The sequence below is a fragment of the Lynx rufus genome, unplaced genomic scaffold (assembly GCF_022079265.1).
Source record: "Lynx rufus isolate CCGP_SWC_20201006 ecotype Redwood Valley unplaced genomic scaffold, mLynRuf1.p SCAF_13, whole genome shotgun sequence".
NCBI classification, from domain to species: Eukaryota; Metazoa; Chordata; class Mammalia; order Carnivora; family Felidae; genus Lynx; species Lynx rufus.
Genome location: NW_025814827.1, coordinates 23393235 through 23415324, shown reverse-complemented (window position 1 = coordinate 23415324; position 22090 = coordinate 23393235). Strand labels below are relative to the sequence as shown.

The 22090-nt window shown below is 45.0% G+C and overlaps 1 protein-coding gene across 1 annotated transcript in view; it reads right to left on the bottom strand.

Moving 5' to 3' along the window:
* MYO5C (myosin VC) overlaps positions 1-21799 on the bottom strand; it is a 94634-nt gene extending 72835 nt beyond the window's left edge. The window contains exons 1-9 of the mRNA XM_047074655.1: positions 21670-21799; positions 20593-20738; positions 15216-15381; positions 14485-14629; positions 11273-11429; positions 9215-9358; positions 8130-8211; positions 6980-7087; positions 100-206 (exon numbers count right to left, since the gene is read on the bottom strand). Coding sequence (XP_046930611.1) covers positions 100-206; positions 6980-7087; positions 8130-8211; positions 9215-9358; positions 11273-11429; positions 14485-14629; positions 15216-15381; positions 20593-20738; positions 21670-21799 — 1185 coding nt within the window. The remainder of the gene's footprint in view (positions 1-99; positions 207-6979; positions 7088-8129; positions 8212-9214; positions 9359-11272; positions 11430-14484; positions 14630-15215; positions 15382-20592; positions 20739-21669) is intronic.
* Positions 21800-22090: the final 291 nt, after the last annotated feature.

Below are 22090 nucleotides of genomic sequence, written 5' to 3'. Positions count from 1 at the left end.
CCAATGTGCCCGGTGCTAAGATGCAGAAGCAGGGTAACCACAAGACTCTCTACTCATGACTCTTTGAACACAGGAAGGTGAAACAAAGCAGCGGCTTACACTAACTGAGGATCTCTCGTTGCCCACCGCTGTGATCTGCACGTTGCCCAGATGGAGGATGGCTGCTAGGATCTTAAAAACATCCATCTGAAAATCTTCCTTGAAACCTGAAAAAAAATTTCCAAATTAGGGTTACTGCATTTCTTCTCTTACTTCACACTAGTAAGATAAGCACCTGAATTCTTTCAAGACACTCTAGTGCCATCAGTGCCAAGATCTGAACTTGAAATGACACAGATGTGAATTCTGCAGCCCTCTAGGTTTCCCCTTTTGGCATTGCTGCTAGAAGTTCAACACAAAAAGTAATATGCAAGTAACCACTTCATGTCAGTTTCCTGAGAGAATCAGCTCTCATTTATTCGACGTGATATGATTCCTTTATTTTCATTGTGTTTCTTTTTTTTTTTTTTTTTTTTTTTTTTTTTGGTTCATAAGCTCCTTGAATTCTTCTTGTGGTGGGTGCTGGATGATTCCATCTGCCTCTGCAGCCCCAGAGGGCTGAACCATCTGGCTGAAGGCAATGGGCTCTCATGCCCTCTGGCCTCTGGTTGGGTGTGACCAGCGAGGACTGCTGGCAGGAGATCAGAGATCAGGAGGAGAGAGGTACTAGATAGGTCATCCCTGTTTCTCTCCCTGCAAAGTTGCCTCAGGCTCTCAGTGTTGCCAACTGACAGGTCATCGCTCCTGGTCTGGTGATGACTTCCCCCAACTCTACTTTCTGGCTCCAGTGACACTGCTGTGCCCAAATGGGAAAGAGCAGTGAACAGCTCTGCTCCTGACCCTGGCTACTTGCTGCCCCTTATAGCTCCCACAGATCTGTCCACATCTTTGTAGTTGGTCCCTTCATAGATAAACCCTCCTTCTTTTATCTTAATTTATGTGGACCTTGTATTTCCCACTGGGACCCTGACTGCTGTAGGTAGCATATAAATTACGAATATATAACATACTCAGTCACCTTAGGTCATTAGCACATTTCCTGGAGCCAAAAATAAACCTAGCCAGCTACTAGGGAGGATTTTGTGTCCAATGTCTGCAAATCACGATAGAGAACCTGCCAGTTGCGAGCAGGGCTTTGCTAGGTCAGGACTCCAGGGCGGGAGTAGGGTGGGGGGTGGGGGTAGGCACCAGGTGGTGCATCAAGGAGCTTGGAGATACTCTAAGGGGGGGGGCAGGCTCATTCATGTCGATATCCATGCTCCCTGGTCTGCGGGGGAATGGCAGGTGTTGTCATCACCTGTGACTCCCCCCACTCCCTCCAAGCAAAAAACAGCAGGTCCTAAATGCTGAGTAAGAGTGGCCACGGCCACCCTCTGCTTCTCCCTTGAGGACACCTGCACTATTTCAATAGTAGCTAGGTCATGTTCTTAAATAATTTCAGAACCTACACAGTCTTCTCTACTTCAAAGATTAAACAAAACCAAAGGTGCAAAAGATTTCAAACCAAAAATATGTGGAAGGCTCCAGCTCTGCCTGAGTCTAGGCATTGTTGCTGCCTTCTGTTTGGACTTAATGCTTCCACTAGAAAGACAGATGCGTCTAACAGAAATAACCCCCACCCCCCCGCCCCGCCCCAGGCCACTACCATGATAAGCGTCAGGTCAGTGAGGAGAAAAAGCAACTAAAAACACACCATCTGGGGATCTTCATTTTGGCATTCCCCACTCACTGTGTGACTGATCCATAACTAAATCATTTCACTATTCCACGTCTTCCAGAATCCACGAAAGTGAACTAACTCCAAAGTGAGGATGTGAAGGAGAGGACTTAAGACCTCAGTGAAGGAATTCTCTTTAGTGAGGCAAGGTCATGTGAAAGTGTGGCTGGCCTGAGTGAGACTTCAGTGAGAAGCACAACAGGCAAGGATCTTGAGCCTGAGGTCCAGGCCAAGTCTGACTCTTTCCAGTCAGACTGGAAATTCTTGACAGATTCATTCTGTCAGAGAGTAAACGGTCAGGCAAGGATAAAAGGGTTAATTGAGATCAGAAGAACAAAGGAAAGGAGGTTTTGGTCAAAGTACATCCCCTTCTGCTTCATCGGGGCATAAATCCATGACCAGCTAAGGTGTCTCAGGAACAGAACTGGAAGGAACTCTGTGCCAGACCCTGTCTCCAGTACTTTCCATGTATCATCTCATCTAATGCTTACAACAACTATATGAAGTGAGCACCATCATGGTTCCCATTTTATAGAGGGGGAAACTAAGACAAAGAAGGGTTAGGACACGCTGGGCATCCAAGCAGTTTAAGGCCAGCGACCACTGCAATATGTGAAAAGACCCGTGGAGTTCATGAAGCCATCCTAGCTACATCCCTTTGTGGACCCTAAACACAGAGGACCCTGACAACCCCATGCCAAGCAAAGAAGTTTGAGCAGACTTCAGAGACCCATGTATGGGATGTGTTGTGAAATGTATGCGCATATTGAACTTAGATGACCTCACTGCTAATTTCTCCATACTAGCTTCAGAACTAACACAGCAATGGACAAATCAAGTACTTATTTAGCAATTACATTTTTAAAAAGGGTGGTCTGACCAAAGGTGCTATAAACCTACATACAATTCAGGTTAGGCGGTCTACCCTTGAGGAGATCTCCATCTAAAAAAGAGAAGACTCGGGGCACCTGGGTGGCTCAGTTCGTTAAGCGTCTGACTTCGGCTCAGGTCACGATCTCACTGTCCGTGGGTTCGAGCCCCACGTCGGGCTCTGTGCTGACTTCTCAGAGCCTGGAGCCTGTTTCAGATTCTGTGTCTCCCTCTCTCTCTGACCCTCCCCCGTTCATGCTCTGTCTCTCTTTGTCTCAAAAATAAATAAATGTTAAAAAAAATTTTTTTTTAAATAAAAAAGAGAACACTGAGACCCAAACAAGAGAACACAGCAGTGAGACAAGCAGTATCAACAAGGCACACACATTGTTAGAAGTACTGCTGTTTAGAACTTTCCAAGGTGATGGAAATGTTCTGTATTTGTGCTGTCCAATAGGGTAGCTATTAGTCACATGTGCTTAGGAGCACTTGAAACATGCCTAATACAACTGAGAAACTGAACTTTTAAGGTTATTTCATTTCATATTTTTTTAATGTTTATTTATTTTCGAGAGAGAGAGAGAGAGAGAGACAGAGTGTGAGCAGGAGAAGGGCAGAGAGAGGGAGACACAGTATCTGAAGCTGGCTCCAGGCTTTGAATTGTCGGCACAGACAAGTCCAGACATGGGACTCGAACTCATGAACTATGAGATGATGACCCAAGCTGAAGTTGGATACTTAACAGACTGAGCCACCCAGGTGCCCCAAAGGTTATTTCATTTTAATTTAAATGAAATGAAAACAGTCACTTGTGGCTGATGGCTACTGTGTTGGATGGCAAAGGTTTAGAGACCCTAAAATCAACATGCAGAATGAGGTATTTGGTTGGGGGGGGGGCGGTCACAGGATGATGGCAAGCTCAAAGTTACAGTGAGGTCATCCGGTTCCACTCCACAACAGTGAATGGACCTCTGCCGTCTGCTCAAACTTCTTTGCCTGGTACACAGTCATCAGGGAACTTCCTTGGTGAGACACACAGGGATGAAGCTAAGATAGCTTCATGAAGTCCATCCATGAATCTTCATATACTGTAAGAAAACTCTAAGGAATCCATCAACTATGCTCACTCTACCATCTAGGACAAAGGGCAGCAAATGTTTTCTTGTTAGGCTTTGCAGGCTGTACAGTCTATCACAATTCTGCCACCACAGCATGGAAACAGCCATAGACCATATTTAAACAAATGAGTGTGTCTATGTTCCAATAAAACTTTATTTACAAAAACAGACAGCAATCTGCTGACCTCTGGTCTAGGACATTTTTTAGTGATTCATGCAGTGAAGTCATGCTTTCATTAAATATATACTGATCTTTCATACTGATATAGCATGCCATAGTTCATAAACCACTTTAGACATTATCTCTTAATCCTCACAGCATCCCTAACAGCTACTGGGAGGGGCGGTGGCTACTCTCCAAAGATGGCCCCCAGTGCATCATCTTCCCAGTGTTCATGTACGGTGCAGTTCTCTCACCATGAGTTATGAGTCTGAGCTGGCCCTGTGACTCACTTTTAACCATTAGCACATGGCATTAGTGATGCTGCTTTACTTCTGAGGCTGGTTCATAAAGTCTTACAGATTTCACCAAGCCTACTGTAACCAGCTCTGGGAGAAGCTAGCCACAACGTGCACAGTTCATTTACCCTGGGACCAGCGTGCCGTGAGGAAGTTCCTGTGGAGAGAGAGAGATGCCCGCCCAGGCCCCAGTACTTCTAACCATTCCAGCTGATAGGAGAAAGAAGGCTTCAGAAGATCAGGCCCCTACCCACCGGCACAGAATAGTCCCCAAATGAGAAGTATCCAGCTGAGCCCAGTCACCCCAGAATCACGAAACATAATAATAATGTGTCATATTAGGCCACTAAGATTTGGGGAAAAAGCAATTGGTAATTGGAACAACTGAATATTCTCAGTGCTATCTCAGTAATCAAATGGGGAAACTGATGCCCAGAAAAAAGTAGATGGATCTATGAAAGGCCACAGACCCATGTTATGACACGTGAAAAAAATCGGAGCAAATACATGATGATAGATAATTTACTACTAAATTATGAGGTCTAACGGCCAAGGCACAGCTGATCAAAGGAGACATTCACTGGGCTAGCATCTTTAAGTCACAGGCTTGGTAGAGAGTAAACAGGTGCAGAGTCCATCACATTCCTGGCATTCTGCCCACCACACCAGTCACAGGCTGAGAGGGCTCCCTGGAAGGTCAGGGGAAGACGGCCCCAACCTCCTTCCACCCCACCCACTTCTGACACCGGGCAGCCTACACCATTAGCAGCCATGAGAGGCAGTAGATTGTTTTTTTTTTTTAATTTTTTTTTTTTTTTTAACGTTTATTTATTTTTGGGACAGAGAGAGACAGAGCATGAACGGGGGAGGGGCAGAGAGAGAGGGAGACACAGAATCGGAAACAGGCTCCAGGCTCTGAGCCATCAGCCCAGAGCCCGACGCGGGGCTCGAACTCACGGACCGCGAGATCGTGACCTGGCTGAAGTCGGACGCTTAACCGACTGCGCCACCCAGGCGCCCCGGCAGTAGATTGTTTTACTCTATCTCCCCACAAGACTTTGGGGGCTTTGTCAAGACACCCACGCCAGGTGTGTAAGGCTGGGTGGGACAAGGTGAGGCAAGCTGGGTGCCAGGGGCTGACCCGACATTTGTGTCACCCTGAGAATGAGTACCTGAGTGCCTCCTTCAAGTCTGTGCTCTAGTCGCCTCTCCTGCCTCACCCTAGTCCTGGACCTGATAGTGTGGATATTTGTGAAAACCATCTGATTTGTGTGAGGCAGTGAAAAAAAAAATTGCTGCTGCTGGTCTCCAATGATCAGGGAAGGTTTCATGGAGAAAGGGGTGTTTTGCTCAAAGGATGGCTAGGGCTTGGACAACAGCAAACAGAGATTGAGGGCAGGCTGTAATATTTAGCAAGCACTGGCTACATGCTCAGCCTGGTGTCAGGGACTTTCACATACATTTCCTTACCAGTTATCACGAGAGCCCTGTGGGTAAGGAATATGGCCATTCTACAGATCAGGAAACTGAGTCTCAGGAAGGGCAACCCCTTTAGAGTCCTGCCAACTAGATTTCAAGTCATGTTTATTTGACCCCAAAGCCTACTCTATTTCTCTTGTATCATTTTGCTGTGAGGTGAAACATTATAGAGCTGGGAAGGAGTGTCGGAAGGGTAGAGGTGGGAAGGAGGACAGGGCATGTGGACCAAGGTCCCACAGGGGCCGTGCCAGAGTGAGGCCACCTGATCCCTCCTCATACACGGTGTTCTCTCTCAATGGAGCACATTATAAAAAGATGAAATTATGACTATAATTATTTTAAGAAAATGTTTATCAGTACCCAAAGTGTTTATCTTATTATACAATACTTAAACTGCCCTTCTCCTTAATTCATTTGGAAGAGGCAAAATCAGATCGTTAATTGTGCTTAGGAAACCAACCAGTTTTCATTCACCATTATCCAAATCTTGCCTATTTTTCTGATACATTTAACCTGGAATTCTTTGCCTTTTACATTTAAATATAGTCAACCAAGCCACAATAATGAAAACAAACTGGTAAAACAAATACTCTCTGTGAGATGTAAAAATGGCCTGTCGTCTTAAACCACAGATCGGAAGCTTTGACTGGCAGGCAGGTGTTAAAGTCTACACTGATACACTATGGGAAAGTGAATGATAATTTTTATTATCAATGTCATTTGATAGACACTTTCCAAATGTGAGCTCCATGTGGGAAAGGCAAAGTGGAGAAAGACCAAGCAATCCAAGATCTTGTTTTCTATATAAAAATGTTATAAGACTTCTCCATTCCCCTGTGGTAAAACGGGGGAAATGCCCCATCCACCTCATAAAGTGCTTGTAAACTAAACAAGCTAATACAGGTAACAAAGTGCTTAGGATGGTGCGTGGCACTCGGTAAGTTCCATGTAAGCATCTGCTATTTTATCAGGCCAAACAGGGGCAGCATGACCCTCCAGACCTGATTTACCAGTCTTCTCCGAAGGCAGCCCAGAGGAGCTTTGGGGCAGCCATGGGAGCACAGCCCATGTTTCTCACCTGCAAACCAGCGAGCCTGAGGGCTAACGAGTTGATTTCTAGATCTTTTAAGGTTAAAGCATAGTCTTGAATGCTTGGTCTCCAAATATATTCTGACTGGCTCATCCTAAGATTAGAATTTATTAGGACTCTTTAAACACATGCACCCTGGACATCCCTCTCTTTCCTTTTTTTTAAAAGAGAAAATGGCCACACTTTGTTCAGGACACTTCAACTTACCCAGTAGTGTGAAGGTCTTCTGAGTCTCTACCATGTCTGCTCTGTCATTCACACCCTCAATGACAGTACTGCCTCCCATTCTTGTGTAATTAAATTCCTCTGCACTCCCTGAAATCAAAAGATTGTTAATGTCTGTGACACATACATTTGTACATATGTGTTTATCAGAAACAAGGCAGGAAGCTCACAAGTAATGCGCTGTGGTAAGCACCTAACACACAGGAATCCATTTATTCCTTAGAATTCTACGTTACAGACACAGAAGCCAAGGCTCCGAAAAGTGAGGCAGGGCAAGAATTTAAACACGGGCATGACTACAAAGCTCATGGTGTTTGTTCCCGTATCTAACCATTTTATACAGCTTTACTGGGGTTTATTGAACACAGAATAAACTCTACATGTTTAAGATGTGTAATTTGATGAGTTTTGATATAGTATACCTTGACAAAATCATCACCACAATCAAGTGGATAACCATATGCACACCTAATATTTGAATAGTAGGTGACTGTGACCCTTCAGAAGGCTCTTCCACATTTGCTACTCACATTCTGTGACAGGCATAGGTATTATCTTTATGTGAGATGTGAAGAAATTTACTGGACAATTCTATCTACCAATATAGCACAGACAACCAAGAGAGGAGAGCTGTGACAGCACAGGAGTCCACTGTTTGTGCTAAAGGACAAAGAGTTCTGCTGTCCCTGCAGCATAATTAGTCAGAACTATAAATAATAATGACCTTGAGTCATCAAGGAAGCTCAAATTATGACAGAGGTACTCCATCTCAGAAGACAAGGAAATATGTCTTACATGTTGGAAAAACGGCTACCCAAGGAAGTTCAGGTAAAGAAAAGCATAGGGGTTTACAGTACCAAGTCCCAGTGGTCAGGAGGCCTTATTCAGGTAGTTCTGGCTGTATGATCACGAACACCCATGAGCTTTGAAAAAATCCCTGGAGTTGAAGGTCTCCACCCTGCCCCTCCATGTATCTCCTTAGTTAGATGCATCAGTTCCACCCCTAAATCCAAGGATTTATGTCTTGGAACAGAATATTTCTTTAAGTGATACTACTCTAAGAAGAAATCAACCTAGAATTTAATCCCCTACATAAAAGGGACAGATACTTCCATACATCACCACCACGTACCCAATTTAAGATGTTTAAATTCCGACTGCTGCGCAGATGCACAGAGCTGGTAAAAAATGTGGTAATTTCGTTCATTTTCTGACTGTAAAATAAAGAAAAATCCTGAAGTTATGGCAACCCTTTACAGTAAAAACATGAGGTTTTCAGGTAATGGGTCTTAGATGGCTAACGTGGACTGACAATTCTGCTCTCACAGACACCAACACTTACATGGGTTTCTTCTCTGGTTGATAAGTCTGTGAGCAACTTGCTGCCCTCTGCTGGCTCACTGGCAGAGGGAGAGCTGCTGGCTCATGATTGCCTTCCAGACAAGGACCCCAGAGAAAATGCTAGTAAATGAAAACACTCTGCGAAGTGAGAATAATGTAATTTGTACTAGGTGAAATTTTTGTTTTGAGAGAGAGAGAGAGTGAGAGAAAGAGCTAGCAGCGGGCAGGGGCAGAGAGAGAGAGAGGGAGAGAGAGACAATCCCAAGCAGGCTCCATGCTCAGCCTGATGCAGGGCTCGATCCCATGACCCTGGGATTATGACCTGAGCTGAAATCAAGAGTCAGATGCCCAACAGACTGAGCCACCCAGGTGCCCCTGAACTAGTTGAAAATTTTAAGAAACATCCTGCGATATAAGGCTTACTGGTACTCTCCTGGGCCAAAACTAGGAGAATTTTCTCCACTTTACTGACGGAAGGCTCTTTCTCCTAACTCCCCACCCCCCACCCCACTAGCTGTAAGCCCATTCCCTTCCTGACAGAAAAGCCAGTCTAACATCTTTGTCTGTTTCAAGCAGTTTCTGTGTTCTAGAAAGAGAAACTTGATTGTTAAACACTAAGGATCTTTTAAATGCCCCAAAATTAAAAATCATAATTCTTCCCTTTGGTGGAGTCATATCATTCCACTGATATCGCATCTATCCATCAATTTTTTGTTTTTAAGAAACAGAAAAAAAATAAGCCAAAATACAAATGAAAGACAGGAAACTCTATTCTTCAAGTCACAAAGCAATGTAGGTTGTCTAGTGAGTATGTAAGTGTAAACAGTACTTTAAGAGTTGGGAAAAAGGAAACTTAACTGATATTTTTATACTTACTTGAAAGACAACTCTGGATTTCTCCAGCAGGTAAGTTCTCATGTTGGCTCCTATAATCTGATTTCTCTCATCAAAACTGATTTCTGTGTATTTCCCAAACCGACTACTGTTGTCATTGCGGGTGGTCTTGGCATTTCCAACAGCCTACAAAACAGAGAACCCTCAATAATGTTAAAAAGATCTTTGCTTAATAAAATCCAATCCTGTATGCTGGGAGAAGGTCTGTTTAGCAGAGGAAGGTTGGGGGGGCGGGTGAGGGAAGCAGCCCAAAGCTCAGAGGGGACATGACACATCCTCTACCTGCCATTCAAGGCTCTCCTCCATCTTGCTAGGAGACACTGAGCAGGATTAGAACGAGCACAGGTTCTGACGTTTCATGGTTCCTAGGCTCCTGTTTTTGCTGTCTGTGTAATGCTAGAAAACTGATTTCATCTTTCCAAGTCTGGATTTCTTACCTGTAACACGGGAATAATACGCAGCTTGCGGAGTTGGGAGGATCACCACATCCATGCCCCAAATATTATAGATGCTCAATTAAAAGAACACATCATTCAAACTTTATTTCTTTCCCTATCTCTTACCACTTCTCTACCCAGACCTTCCACTCAACCAAAAAACTGCCCTCTCCCATTCTTTCCATATTCTAGGCATGACTTTTGCTTTTTATTTCCACTCTTGAATTCTGTCTCTTCTCTGCCCATCCCCTCCCCCTTCCTGAGCATTTTCCATCTGGAAGTACCCTTCTCATGCACACATACTGTACTTCCTGCCCAGGTCATCATGCTTTCTGACAACACATATTTACTGAGCACCTGCTATGCGCCACGTCCTTGGGTGACAAAGGTGAACCAAGAAGACACGGTCCTGCCTTCGTGGAGCTTATAATCTAGTGGGTGAGACCAACCTTAAACAAATAATCACACAAATTTACCCACTGGGCAGTACCTCTGGACAACTTTTCTACTGCTACCTTAGATTGTGGTTTATGTTTCCACTTTTTTTTTTAAGTTTATTTATTTTAAGAGAGACAGAGACAGCTTGAGTAGGGGAGGGGCAGAAAGAGGGAGAGAGAGAATCTGAAGCAGGCTCCATGCTGTCAGTGCAGCTGCCAACATAGGGCTCAAACTCATAAACCGTAACATCATGACCTGAGCTGAAGTTAAACGTTTAACTGAGTGAGCCACCCAGGCGTCCCTCCATTTAACTTTAAATGTGTTTATGTTAGAGGAGTCTTTCAACTTGGGGACTGGGGCTTATTCTTTTCCATTACTTCCTATATTATCTGGTACAGGGGCTTAAACAAAATAGGCCTGATAAACACTGATGATTTTGATTTGAGAAAACAGGGAGAGAGATCTAGGAATCTAATGATCTTAATTTTTTGCAATGCTTCCAAATAAATTTAAATCAGTCCTTTTCCCACTTTGCAAAGCAGTCAGAGCTGGCCTTTGATCATCTCCTGAGCCTTTGCGATGACCCTTCTTCCTTAAGGGCTGTCTCCTTGCTCCTGGGTGCCATGAGGACTGGTCTTGTTCACACTGCTCTCCCAGTCAGAGTTGGGCTGGTGGATCAGCTCTCAGAGAGGGAAGCAGAAGAGCCTTGATATGTGGCATTTGCCAATTTATAAAGTGTAAATATTCCCACCATGACTGATGTTGAACTATCAAAATTTTAATAGTCAGCTTACCAAAAAATTTCTGAATATTTAACAATCAGCTCATGAAACTTGGTGGCATTGGCTGAAGAACACCAGTGGTCTCAGTGCACCAGTGGTGTCTGTGGTCAAGGAAATTTCCTTTGGTATATAAATATAGACACAGGACTCCTGAAATCTGATTTCTAGCCCAGCAGGTTGAGGAGAGAGCCTTAGCAGGGTAGTCTCTTCTTCAAGCTCCTTCGAATCCTATCAGAGAACAGACTTTCTGGCCCTCACTTCTATGGTCTTTAAAGCTGAGGGATTCAGGTTAGCCAGGGAAACATATACACAACCAATCCACTTCTCCATTATTGCACATTGCTGCCTGTGACCCCACTCCCCACCTCCCGCAGGGTACACACCTCAGTTATGGGGTTCGATGCCAGAACCTTGTCCTCCACATGGGCGTTACTGCTGGACTTGCTGACGGTGGCGAAGTATCTCATGGCGTAGCGAGCAGACACTGTCTTTCCAGCACCTGACTCCCCACTTACAATTATTGACTGATTTTTATTGTTTCTAAAGCAAGTAAATTAAAGGATTTTTTAGATACTGTTTTTTTGCTATTAAAAAGGTAATATGTACTCAGTAAGAAAAACACAGACAAGGGGAGAGAAGGTAAACTTTGTTTCATTACTCTAAGGTAACTACTTTTTAACATTCCAGTGAATTCCCTTCTAGTCTTTTTTTCTATGTGATCAAGCTAAACTTTGTTTCTTGCCCTGTCCCCCATGTTGAGGGTCCCCCAAGACCCTCTCAGGTCAGTGACCCACCAGGAGGACTCACAGGACTCAGCACACAGTCATGTTCATGGCTAAGATTCATCACACCAAAAGGCTAACTCTGCAAAGAAGAAAGGCACATGGGGCCAAGTCCAGAGGAAGCTGAGTGTGAATCCTTAATTACTACAGCAATGAATTATGACAAGACATGGGAAGTGCTGTCTACCACGAAGCTCTTTAGAGATTCAGTGGCCAGGGTTTGTATTGGGGGCTGGTCACATAGGCAGAGCGTGTACCAAAATTCCAGATGCCCTGAAGGAAGGCAGGTGCTCAGCATGAACCACATCATCTACACAGTCAAGGTACAATGAACCTCTCTCCTCAATTGGATAATGGTGGGGAACTTCCTAAAATCCAAGTTCCCAGAGGCTAGCCCTATACCAACCTTGCAAGCAGGCCTCTAAAGAAAGCCATCTTGGGCCCAGGTCAACTCCTCTGTATCCCCACATAAACATAAAACATTTTAAAGGCATTATTTGGAGAGCAATTATTCAAAATATGCTTGGGAACATAGGTGCTCAGTAAGCCCACATGCTGGAGATCTTTAAAAAGGTATTCAACTTGGGGGTGCCTGCGTGGCTCAGTCAGTTAAGTGTCCGACCTCAGCTCAAGTCATGATCTCATGGCTTGAGAGTTTGAGCCCTGAGTTGGTTTCTGTGCTGACAGTTCAGAGCCTGGAGCCTGCTTCAGATTCTGTGTCTCCCTCTCTCTCTGTTCCTCCCACATTCATGCTCTGTCTCTCTCTCAAAAATAAATAAACATTAAAAAAAATTAAAAAAATGTATTCAACTTCTCACATCATAAGGTGATAGCAGGACTGTACTATAAAGCTGTTCTATGTATCCAGCACTGCTTATAGATACAAGGCACTCCATGGATACTTTATAAGGATCCTCATTTAAGCCTCACAAAAATCCTATGCCACATGTATCTATTTTTATGGAATGGTACAACAATGACTCAGAAAGGTAAGGTGACTTGACCCAGGGCAGAGCACCTCCCTGTGAATGCTGGGAGCACCTCAGAGATGGAGTTCCTGCCCAAAAGAGCAAGACTCTGAGGAGATCAGTGACGGACACCTACAGTGTCCCCCGCCAGATAGAAATGGAGCCGGGCTTAGTAAAGCTGGGCTTTTCTGACTCCCAGGTTAGTATCAGCAAGTCCAGTACAAACCTACCTTACATTCAGTTCTATCACATTTAGACAGACAGGCCTCCAGAGAAAATGGACTTTTCAAGTTGAAACTGGCTCAGCCCGATAGCTCCAGTGAGCTCATACTATTGACGTACAGGAGCAGCCCTGGCCCATCAGGCTATGAGCCATGGACCTTAATTGCAGAGTGCCTGGAAGACTTATAGGGAGCCAGGGCAAATCCTAGAACCACAGGTGTTTTTCAGTTTGGAGGAAATTTGCTGTAGCAGAGACCAAGGTAACTGGTTATTAACTGGTGAATCTCTATCCAACATTCCTCCTCCCCTCCTTCTTAGAGACTATGCCCCAATTTTCAGTGGGAACACTGCTGTGCATATGAAAGACTACCTATTCCAACCTTACTTGCCGCCAGGCATGGCCCTGTGAATAGGTCCTAGACGAGCTGTGAGCAGAAGTCTTTGTGGGGCTTCTGGGAAGTCTCTTTAACCAGGAGGGGCACATACTTCCCCTCTGACACTCTGGTGCCAACAATATGGAGGAGATGGCTAAGTATTAGCTTGCCTTCAGGATGAGGGTCTCACTCCACGGACAGAAGATCTAAAAGGCATCCAGTCCCTGATGACTGAGAGAGGTGCCATGCGAGTTCTAAAATGCCCACCAGCCTTCTTGGTAGGAGAGAACCACACACACCACCATTATTTTTTCCTGATTATAAGCAGTGGAACGTAGAATGGGTGCTCTCTGAGTGTCTGGCTCACAGATGGAAGACACTAAAGCTGAGGACACTCAGATGGTTGCCTAGATTATGTAGGGTCCAGATTCTGTGCCTCAGGTTTCCATTTATGAAATGAGGGCAATGATGGTGGCTCAACTGACTTCACAGGGGTGTTGCAAGACTTAAAGGAGACCACTGTCCGGAGAGTTCTTTTCAAACTGTAAAAGGATCAGCAAAGATAAGATGGTGTTTCTATTCTTCATTCATACCTAAAAAAATTTTTTTTCATGTTTATTTATTTTTTGAGAGGGAGAGAAAGCAAGTGGGGTAGGGCCAGAGTGAGAGGGAGACACAGAAACGGAAGCAGGACCCAGGCTCCGAGCTGACCACACAGAGCCCGATGTGGGGCACGAACTCACGGACCACGAGATTATGACCTAAGCCGAAGCTGGACCCTCAGCCGACTGAGCCACCCAGGTGCCCCTCTATTCTTCATACTTTACAGATGAGGACATTGAAGCTGAAAGAGGATAAAACTCCAAAGCTCTTACATCTAAAACCTGTGCTCATCCATCATAACTTTTTGCTGGGTTAGATGGGGAATAAAGCTTAAACATCTCACAGTGGAGAATAAATCAATATTCTTCCAACCAAACACAGTGCAAGAGAAGCATCTGCTTTTCCCAGATTGGTAGGTTTGACCTTTGACTACTTAGAAGGAAGAAAAACCAGGAAACTCGGTCTAGACAGGTTTCACATACAATCATTTGTTACTCATTAGTCTGCTCTACCAAGTGCCCTCACTCTCTGGTCGTATGGTCACCTTTAATGAGACCACACCAGATGTCTCCCCTCCACTGTGAGGGCCCAGCAAATGCAGGAGTGTTGGGAGAGTAAGAGGAAGTCCCACCCAGTAAGCGGCTACCTGGCCATCTGCTTGTACGCCTCTTCAGCCACAGCAAATATATGTGGGTCCATATCGCCCATGTTCTGCCCGCTGTAGGCATGGATGATGGCATCTCCGTAGATTGGCAACTGCTTGTAAGGATTCATAGCCACCAAAATGATTCCTGGGGAAAGATGCCAGATGCAACGCTGAGGTTCTGACCGTCACCCATTTCTCCAGGTTCTCTGGAGTAAGCCCAGCTCCGCCAGTTACTAAACCTGCCATGTGACTTTGGGCAGATCACTTAATGCTCCGAATCTCAGTTGCCTACAGATGCCACCCACACTTCTGGGCTACTCTCAGAGTTGGATGAGATGGCGGATGGGAATGCCCTAAAACTGAAAAGTTTTGTAATTCTCAGTGTAAATATATGATAACATCGTTGCCCCAAGTAAGTCATAAATGTATCAAATCCAATGAGAAACTCAAACACAAGCTTTACCCAGATATATTTTTCTGGGAAGTCTGATATCAATTCTTGATGAAGATTCTCCCCACCTGTAGACACTTCTGTTTACAACAGACTCTTGAAGATCAAACCTCTGTGCTTGTTAGATAGAAATCTGGGCAAAGGTGTAGCTGTGAGTACACATTTTGGCAGAAGTCAACATTTCTAACATAAACACGATATAAAATGTCCTCAGGACACCCTAGACAGCAAGCACTGTGTTTCCGGGTCATTCCTGCTCTCCTAGAATCACTCTCCTTACCACTGTAGGTGTAAATGAGTTTGGATTCTGCAAAGCGGATTCTGAGATTGTGAAGCACCGCAGGTTCGTGGAGATAGCTGAGGGCTGTGAGGTCATTCTCACCCACGAGGATGTCAGGATTCCGAAGTGGAGGCAGAGATTCTGGATCAATGGAATAATCCAGCTCCTATGGACAAAGATGAAATTAAAGTTCAAGAAGTAAAATATCCTTGGTGTTTCTATTGAACTCTAGTCCTCTGTCCTATCTACCATGTGTTTGGAGTGGTCCCTGACACTCTGAAAAACAAACCTATGTGTAGCAATGAGAAAATAATCTCCACGGCTGACTCTTGGAAAGTGGGAGCCAGGGGACGAAGGTATTGGACATGGGCCCTGGGGTAAGTCACTCGCTCTTTCTGGGCCCCTCTTCTCCCATCTGTGAGAAGACTGGCTGGACCAGGCCAGGGGTCCTCAGAGCTATAGAACCTCACTGAAGCTTCCATGAGACGTACAGAAAAGCCATGTGGGCAGGGACCTGGGCACCCCATCTCATTGCTATCACAGGGCTCCACTTGTATGCAGTTTAGATGTTGAGAGCCACCCAAGTTTTTGTCTGAAAACAGGGTTCTGCTGGGTGGTGAGAAGTGTCTGAAGGAGCCCATGTGAGTGGTGGTGACTCTTTGAGAAGATCCATGTGCTTGTAACTCCTGTCTGAGGGCTCATGCCCCCCTTATAAGGCTGCCTGTTCCCATTACCCTCAGCCCTGGGCTGAGTAACTTGCTGGGGATGGTCTCTTGTCTGGTAGATTTCACCTAGTATTCCCAAAATAGGTGCCTGAGTAGAAGGGAGAGGTTAGCAAGCCTAGTGGTGCTGACACCACAGACGACTGGGCTCCAAATGGCAGAGAATCATGGGACCTTATGACCACCTGTTCTAACTTCCTTTACGTTCATTTCACAGCTTGGGGAAGTGACTTGATCAAGGTTATCCAGCAAGCTGGTTTTCCTTCCACTTTCCCAGGCCGCCTTCTTTCTGATACCTGGTCTTGAACCAGCTCCACAAAGTGACCTGGCTGTCCCCTCGCAAGTGCCCACTATGCACACCCTATGCCATGTAGTCAGCACTCCTCAAAACTGCCTTCCAAGGAGGGCATGAGTACCCTAATTAACAGCTAAGGAGACAGCTTCAAAGAGTTTAAGCTCCTTGTCCAAGGTCACACAGTATGGATATGTTTGGCTCTGAAGCATGTGTCCTAATGCCTCCTATCAATGCTGAGAGGATTTGGTTTGTTGTTGGTTGGTCTGTTTGGAGAGCAGCTCAGGGCAATCTAGGCCAACTATATTGGATCATGACAGCTGCCTGCTCCATTTTCAGTGCAAATATATTCATGGACCTGCCCCCAGCAGAATATTGTTTTTCCCTGTTTTATTGAGAAATAATTGACATATATCACTGTAAAATTTTAAGGTATAAACCATAATGGTTTGTTTTACATATACCATGAAATGATTACCACAGTAGGTTCAGCTCACATCCATCATTTCATAAAGATGTAATAATAAAGGGAGAAAAGAAAAAAATTTTCTCATTGTGATGAGCACTCTCAAGATTTAGTTTAATTTTCCTAGCAGTGTAGCCACAGTCATCATGTTGCACATTACACTCCTGGAACTTATCTTGTAACTGGATGTTTGTATCCTTTTTTTTTTTTTTTTTATTCTAAGGTGGGGAGGGGGGAGAGTGAGAGAGAGAGAAGAGAAGAGAAGAGGAGTGGGGAGAGAGAGGGAGGGGGAGGGAGGGAGGGGAGAGAGAGAGAGAGAGAGAGAGAGACAGAGAGAGAGAATCCCAAGCAGGCTCCGCGCTGTCAGTGCAGAGCCCAATGCAGGGCTTGAACTCACAAACTGTAGACCATGATTTGAGCTGAAACCAAGAGTCAGATGCTTAACTGACTGAGCCACTCAGGTGCTGCATATATACAATTTATTTATCCATTCATCTGTTGATGAACAATTAGGTTGTTTCCACATCTTGATTATTGTGAATAGCGCTCTATAAACATGGGGGTGCAGCTATCTTTTTGAGTTAGTGTTTCTGTTTCCTTTAGATATATTCCCAGAAGTGGAACGGCTGGATCATATGGTAGCTCTGTTTAAAAATTTTTGAGGGTGACTGGGTAGTTCAGTGGGTTGAGCATCTGACTTGATTTCAGTTCAGGTCATGATCTCATGGTTCATGGGATCGAGCCCCATCTTGAGCTCAGAGACTTCTCGGGATTCTCTCTCTCTCCTCCCCCTCGACTCATGCTCTCTCTGTGTCTCAAAATAAATAAACTTAAAAAAAATTTTGTTGAGGGTTCTCCATACTGGTTTTCATAGTGACTGTTCAATTTACAGTTCCACTAGCAGTACACAGGTCTCCCTTTTCTCCACATCCACACCGGCATTTGTTATTTTGTCCTTCTCTTAAATATTTGAGAGAGAGAGAGAGAGAGAGAGAGAGAGAATGGGGGAGGGGCAGAGAGAGGGATAAAGAGAGAATCCCAAGCAGGCTCCACATTGTCAGTGCAGAGCCTGATGCAGGGTTTGATCCCATGAATCGTGAAATCATTACCTGAGCTGAAATCAAGAGTCGGATGCTTAACCGACTGAGCCACCCAGGCGTCTTGGGACTTTCTGTCCTTTTGATGATGGCCATTCTAATAGGAGTGAGGTGATATTCACGGTGGTTTTGAATTGCATTTCCCTAAGAACTAGGAATGTCAAAAATCCTTCCAAGTGTCTGCTGGCCATCTATAAAAATCTTTTTCAGAAAATTGTCTGTTCGGGTCCTTTGCCCTTCTTTTATGAGTATTGTTTTCATTTTTGATGTTGTTTGTTTTTGTTTTTGCTTTTGAGTTGTAAGAATTATTTATATATTTTGGATATTACTCCCTTATCAGATATATGGTTTGCAAATACTTTTTCCCCTTCTGTAGGTTGTCTTTTCACTTTGTGGACAACTTCTTTTGATGTGCAGAAGCCTTTTACTTTGATGTAGTCACATCTACTTATTTTTTATTTTGTTGCTTGTGCTCTGGGTGTCAAATCCAAAAAAATCACAAAGTCCTATGGCAAGGAGCTTTATTCCTATGTTTTCTTTTAGGAGTGTTGTGGTTTAGGGGTCTTACATTTAAGTCGTTAATCCATGTTGAATTAATTTTTGTGACTGGTATAAGACAGGAGTTCAGTTAAGCAGAATATTCTTAATCTATAGACTTTTATTTTGAGAGTAAAATAAATTGTTGCTCATATATAACTTCTTTCCTTGAGTTCTTCTGTTATGTTTTAAATTAACAACCTCCTTTTCTAGTTCAGCCCGTGTGTGTGTGCACGTGCATGCACGCGTGCGTGTGTGTTATGTATGAGAGAGACAGAGAGAGAAAATCAAGAGAGTCATTGAGGGGAGGGGAGAAAACATAAAGAACATTAGATTAACAGTTGAAGGCAGAGGTGACATTTTCCTACACAAAGCAGGCTTTGTAAAGCTAAGGAGCTATCTGGCCACCTGCCCACTTACCTGCCTCTCGTGGGCTGGCGTTCAGAGCCAGGAATGTCGCTACCTGAAGCCCTGCTGACTTCACTAAAGCTGCAAACTGCCACTGCAGCTGCAGTCTGAGATTTTTCTCCGTGGAGACACCTGATCCCTAATGAGAACCTAGAGTGTGTGCAGGAAGTGCTCCACAAGGCTGCAAAGAGCTACTGGTGGGGAAGGGTTAGCTAAATGGAAGTAGCAGTGTCCTCTCTGTCTCTCTCCAGTGGTCCGCACACATGGATCATTTCGTTTATCTTCAGCAACCCTGTGAGGTCCTGCTATTATTAACTCCAATTTGCATATGAGGAAAGCTAGAGGCTAAGGGTCATAAACTTAGCAAGTGGCCTTCACAGGTTTTGAATCCAGATAGTATGTTTCTTGAGGAAGTGTCTTTAGTTGCTCTGCTCATCTTCCTACCTGGGATCTCAGGAGATGACTCCCAAATCCAGGACAGTCTGATTGGAAACAGAGTGCCCTGTTTGTTTTTTTTTTTTTTTATGTTTATTTATTTTTGAGAGAAAGAGAGCACAAGCGAGGGAGGAGAAGAAAGAGGGGGACAGAGGATCTGAAGCAGGCTCTGCGTGGACAGCAGTGAGCCTCATGCAGGGCTCAAACTCACGAACCAAGAGATCATGACCTGAGCCGAAGTTGGATGCTCAACTGACTGAACCACCCAGATGCCCCAAGAGTGTCCTGTTTCTACAGAGACCATGTGCATGACTCAAAAATTCCAGCATTTTAATATTCATATGATATTCCCCGGACCAACTCTGACATCCAAATGGAACATGAATACTTTGTCTAGCTCTGCATCCAGAGAGTTGACTCATGCTAGCTATGGATCCAGTGGGATGTCATTATGGCTATGGGGGCAAAGGACAGCTCATGATACTTAAAGGAGTGGTAAAATCTGCAGAAGCTGTTAATCAAAAGACACATCCAGCCTTCGAGAGGGCCTGATCACAGGTACACTGCAGCACAGGAACCACCACTGACATGATCCTTTGCCACACCAGCACTGACAGGCTCTTCACAACGTCACACAAAGCTGGGCATTCCTATCCTCTTGTCCCTTCTCCCGTCAGTTCCCTAATCACCCTGCCACATGCCATCCTGGAGCTCCCAATTCTTACCTGTTTCTATCCAACCACCTACAGATGGACTTTCCCTCCTTCTGTTCTCCTCTCACCCCTCCCTCTCCCTTCCTGATTTCTCTCTCCTTCCTCTACTTCTCTTCCTCTTCCCATCTTGAGGTTTTTCTCTACTGGTTGATGCCTTAGGCTCCAACCACTTTTCTTCAAGTTTCTCATCTTTGCCCAGTGTCTATGCTGAGACCCATGAAACCAAAATGGTGAATTAATGGGGTGCATGGGTGGCCCAGTTGATTGAGCGTCCGACTTCAGCTCAGGTCATGATCTCACGGTTCATGAGTTTCAGCCCCAATGGGGCTCTCTGCTGTCAGTGCAGAGCTCACTTCAGATCCCCTGTCCTCCTCTCTCTGCCCCTACCCTGCTTGTGCACATGCTCTTTCTCTCCCTCTCAAAAATAAAATAAACATTTAAACAAAACGGCAAATCACTTTCCAGTGTTCTCCCAGCCATGCTGGATGCCCAGGTATGCAGCACAGGGCACTTGATGCCTTCATTAGGGCAGTGTGTGGGGTGGGGGGGTGCGGTACAAATAGTGGACCCACAGCACCAGCCGGCCACTCTGGATGACCCCCCATGTGCCCTCTCCCAGGCTCCTCCCACAGGGGCTGTGCCCCCTCCACATACATCCCAGTTACCCTTCATACATTGTGGCAGCCACAGCCAGCAAGGACCCTCACCGTTCCATCCTCCAGCAAAAGTCGCAGGACTTTGTCACCAACTTTGTAGTCCTTTGCTATTTCAGCAGACTTCCAAACTTCTTCAGGATCAGGAATCCATACCCTGTTGTACTGACCAACAGAATGAAACAGGCTTAATTTCAGAACTTGGAAAACAAAAACACAGATCATTAGATAATTAGACTCAGGGATATTTCTGTCTACTCAGTTCCTTCATTAGGAGTATTTTACCTAATTTTTGTTTATGAAGTAATCTTTAGTATGTCTACAGTGCACCAGGCCTAGCTGCTTCCTTTCATAGGCAACGGAATTCCCAAAGCCTCCTAAATACTCCTGGGAAACTAAAAGCCTGGGAATGGAAGGGAAATCAAGAGTCCCTTAATGGGAAGCTCTGGGCACTATCTGTAAGAGTTGGAGCAGAGGGATTTGGTTCACCACGGATCAGCTGAGGGGCTGTGGGCCAGACACTTAACTTCTTATACTGCGTTCTTCTCATCCACAAAATGGGTACAGTCCCTACTTCACAGGTTTGCTGCCAAGTTAAGTTAGACTGTGTCGTTGAAAGCACTCTGCCAGATGCTATGAAGTGTGGTTACAGCAGTGTTATTTCAGCACTGGTTGGTAGAAGCCAAGTATTCCCGCTGCAGCAAGTGTAGAAATCCAGATGTAGCTGTGGGGGCACCTGGCTCAGTGCTGGTGGATAAGTCTTTAGGCAACCACACTGCTATGTACTGGATCACGTCCCCCCACCCCTGAGCTCACCACAAATTCTTATGTTGAAGCCCTAATCTCCAATGTGACTGAATTTGGAGACAGGGTCTATAAGAGGGGGTGAAGGTTAAATGAGGTTATAAGGCGCTCATCTGATGATGGGATAAGTGTCCTTGTAAGAAGAGACACCAGAGAGCTCACATGCATGCTCTCTCTCCACCTGCATGCACCAAAAAAGGCCATGGGAGTACACGGTGAGAAGCAGCTGTCTGCACCCTCGGACTTCTCAGCCTCCAGAACTGTGAGAAAATGGACATCTGTTGCGCCAAGTCCACAGCATACTGTTAGGCAGCCCTAGCAACTAACCCACATGTCTAATATTCACACTGGCACACTGATGAGGGGCCGTGTCTCTCTCCAGAACCCACCAAGACACCTGAATGCTGCTCAAGATGAAGATGAGGTGGCTGCCATGTTTGTAGACTGCAGCTGTCATAGGTCCATGATTAATTCCTTTCTCTCCCCTCTGCAGTAATCACCCGGACCCCACATCTCACACTCTCCTGCAGTGGGCCGTTCCTCTGTTTGCTCGTCCATTCATTCACTCGTTCATTTACTAAACACTTGCTAAATATCTATTATGTATATGTGCTGGGTTACCCGGAGGGAAAGGCATTCCCTCTTAGTCAGCATGGTCTCCCTACTAACCCAGCCGATCTCTAACCTGGAGCTGCATGTGTGCATATGTGGATATTTGCATCTCTTTGCTCATCAGGCCCGTGGTCTA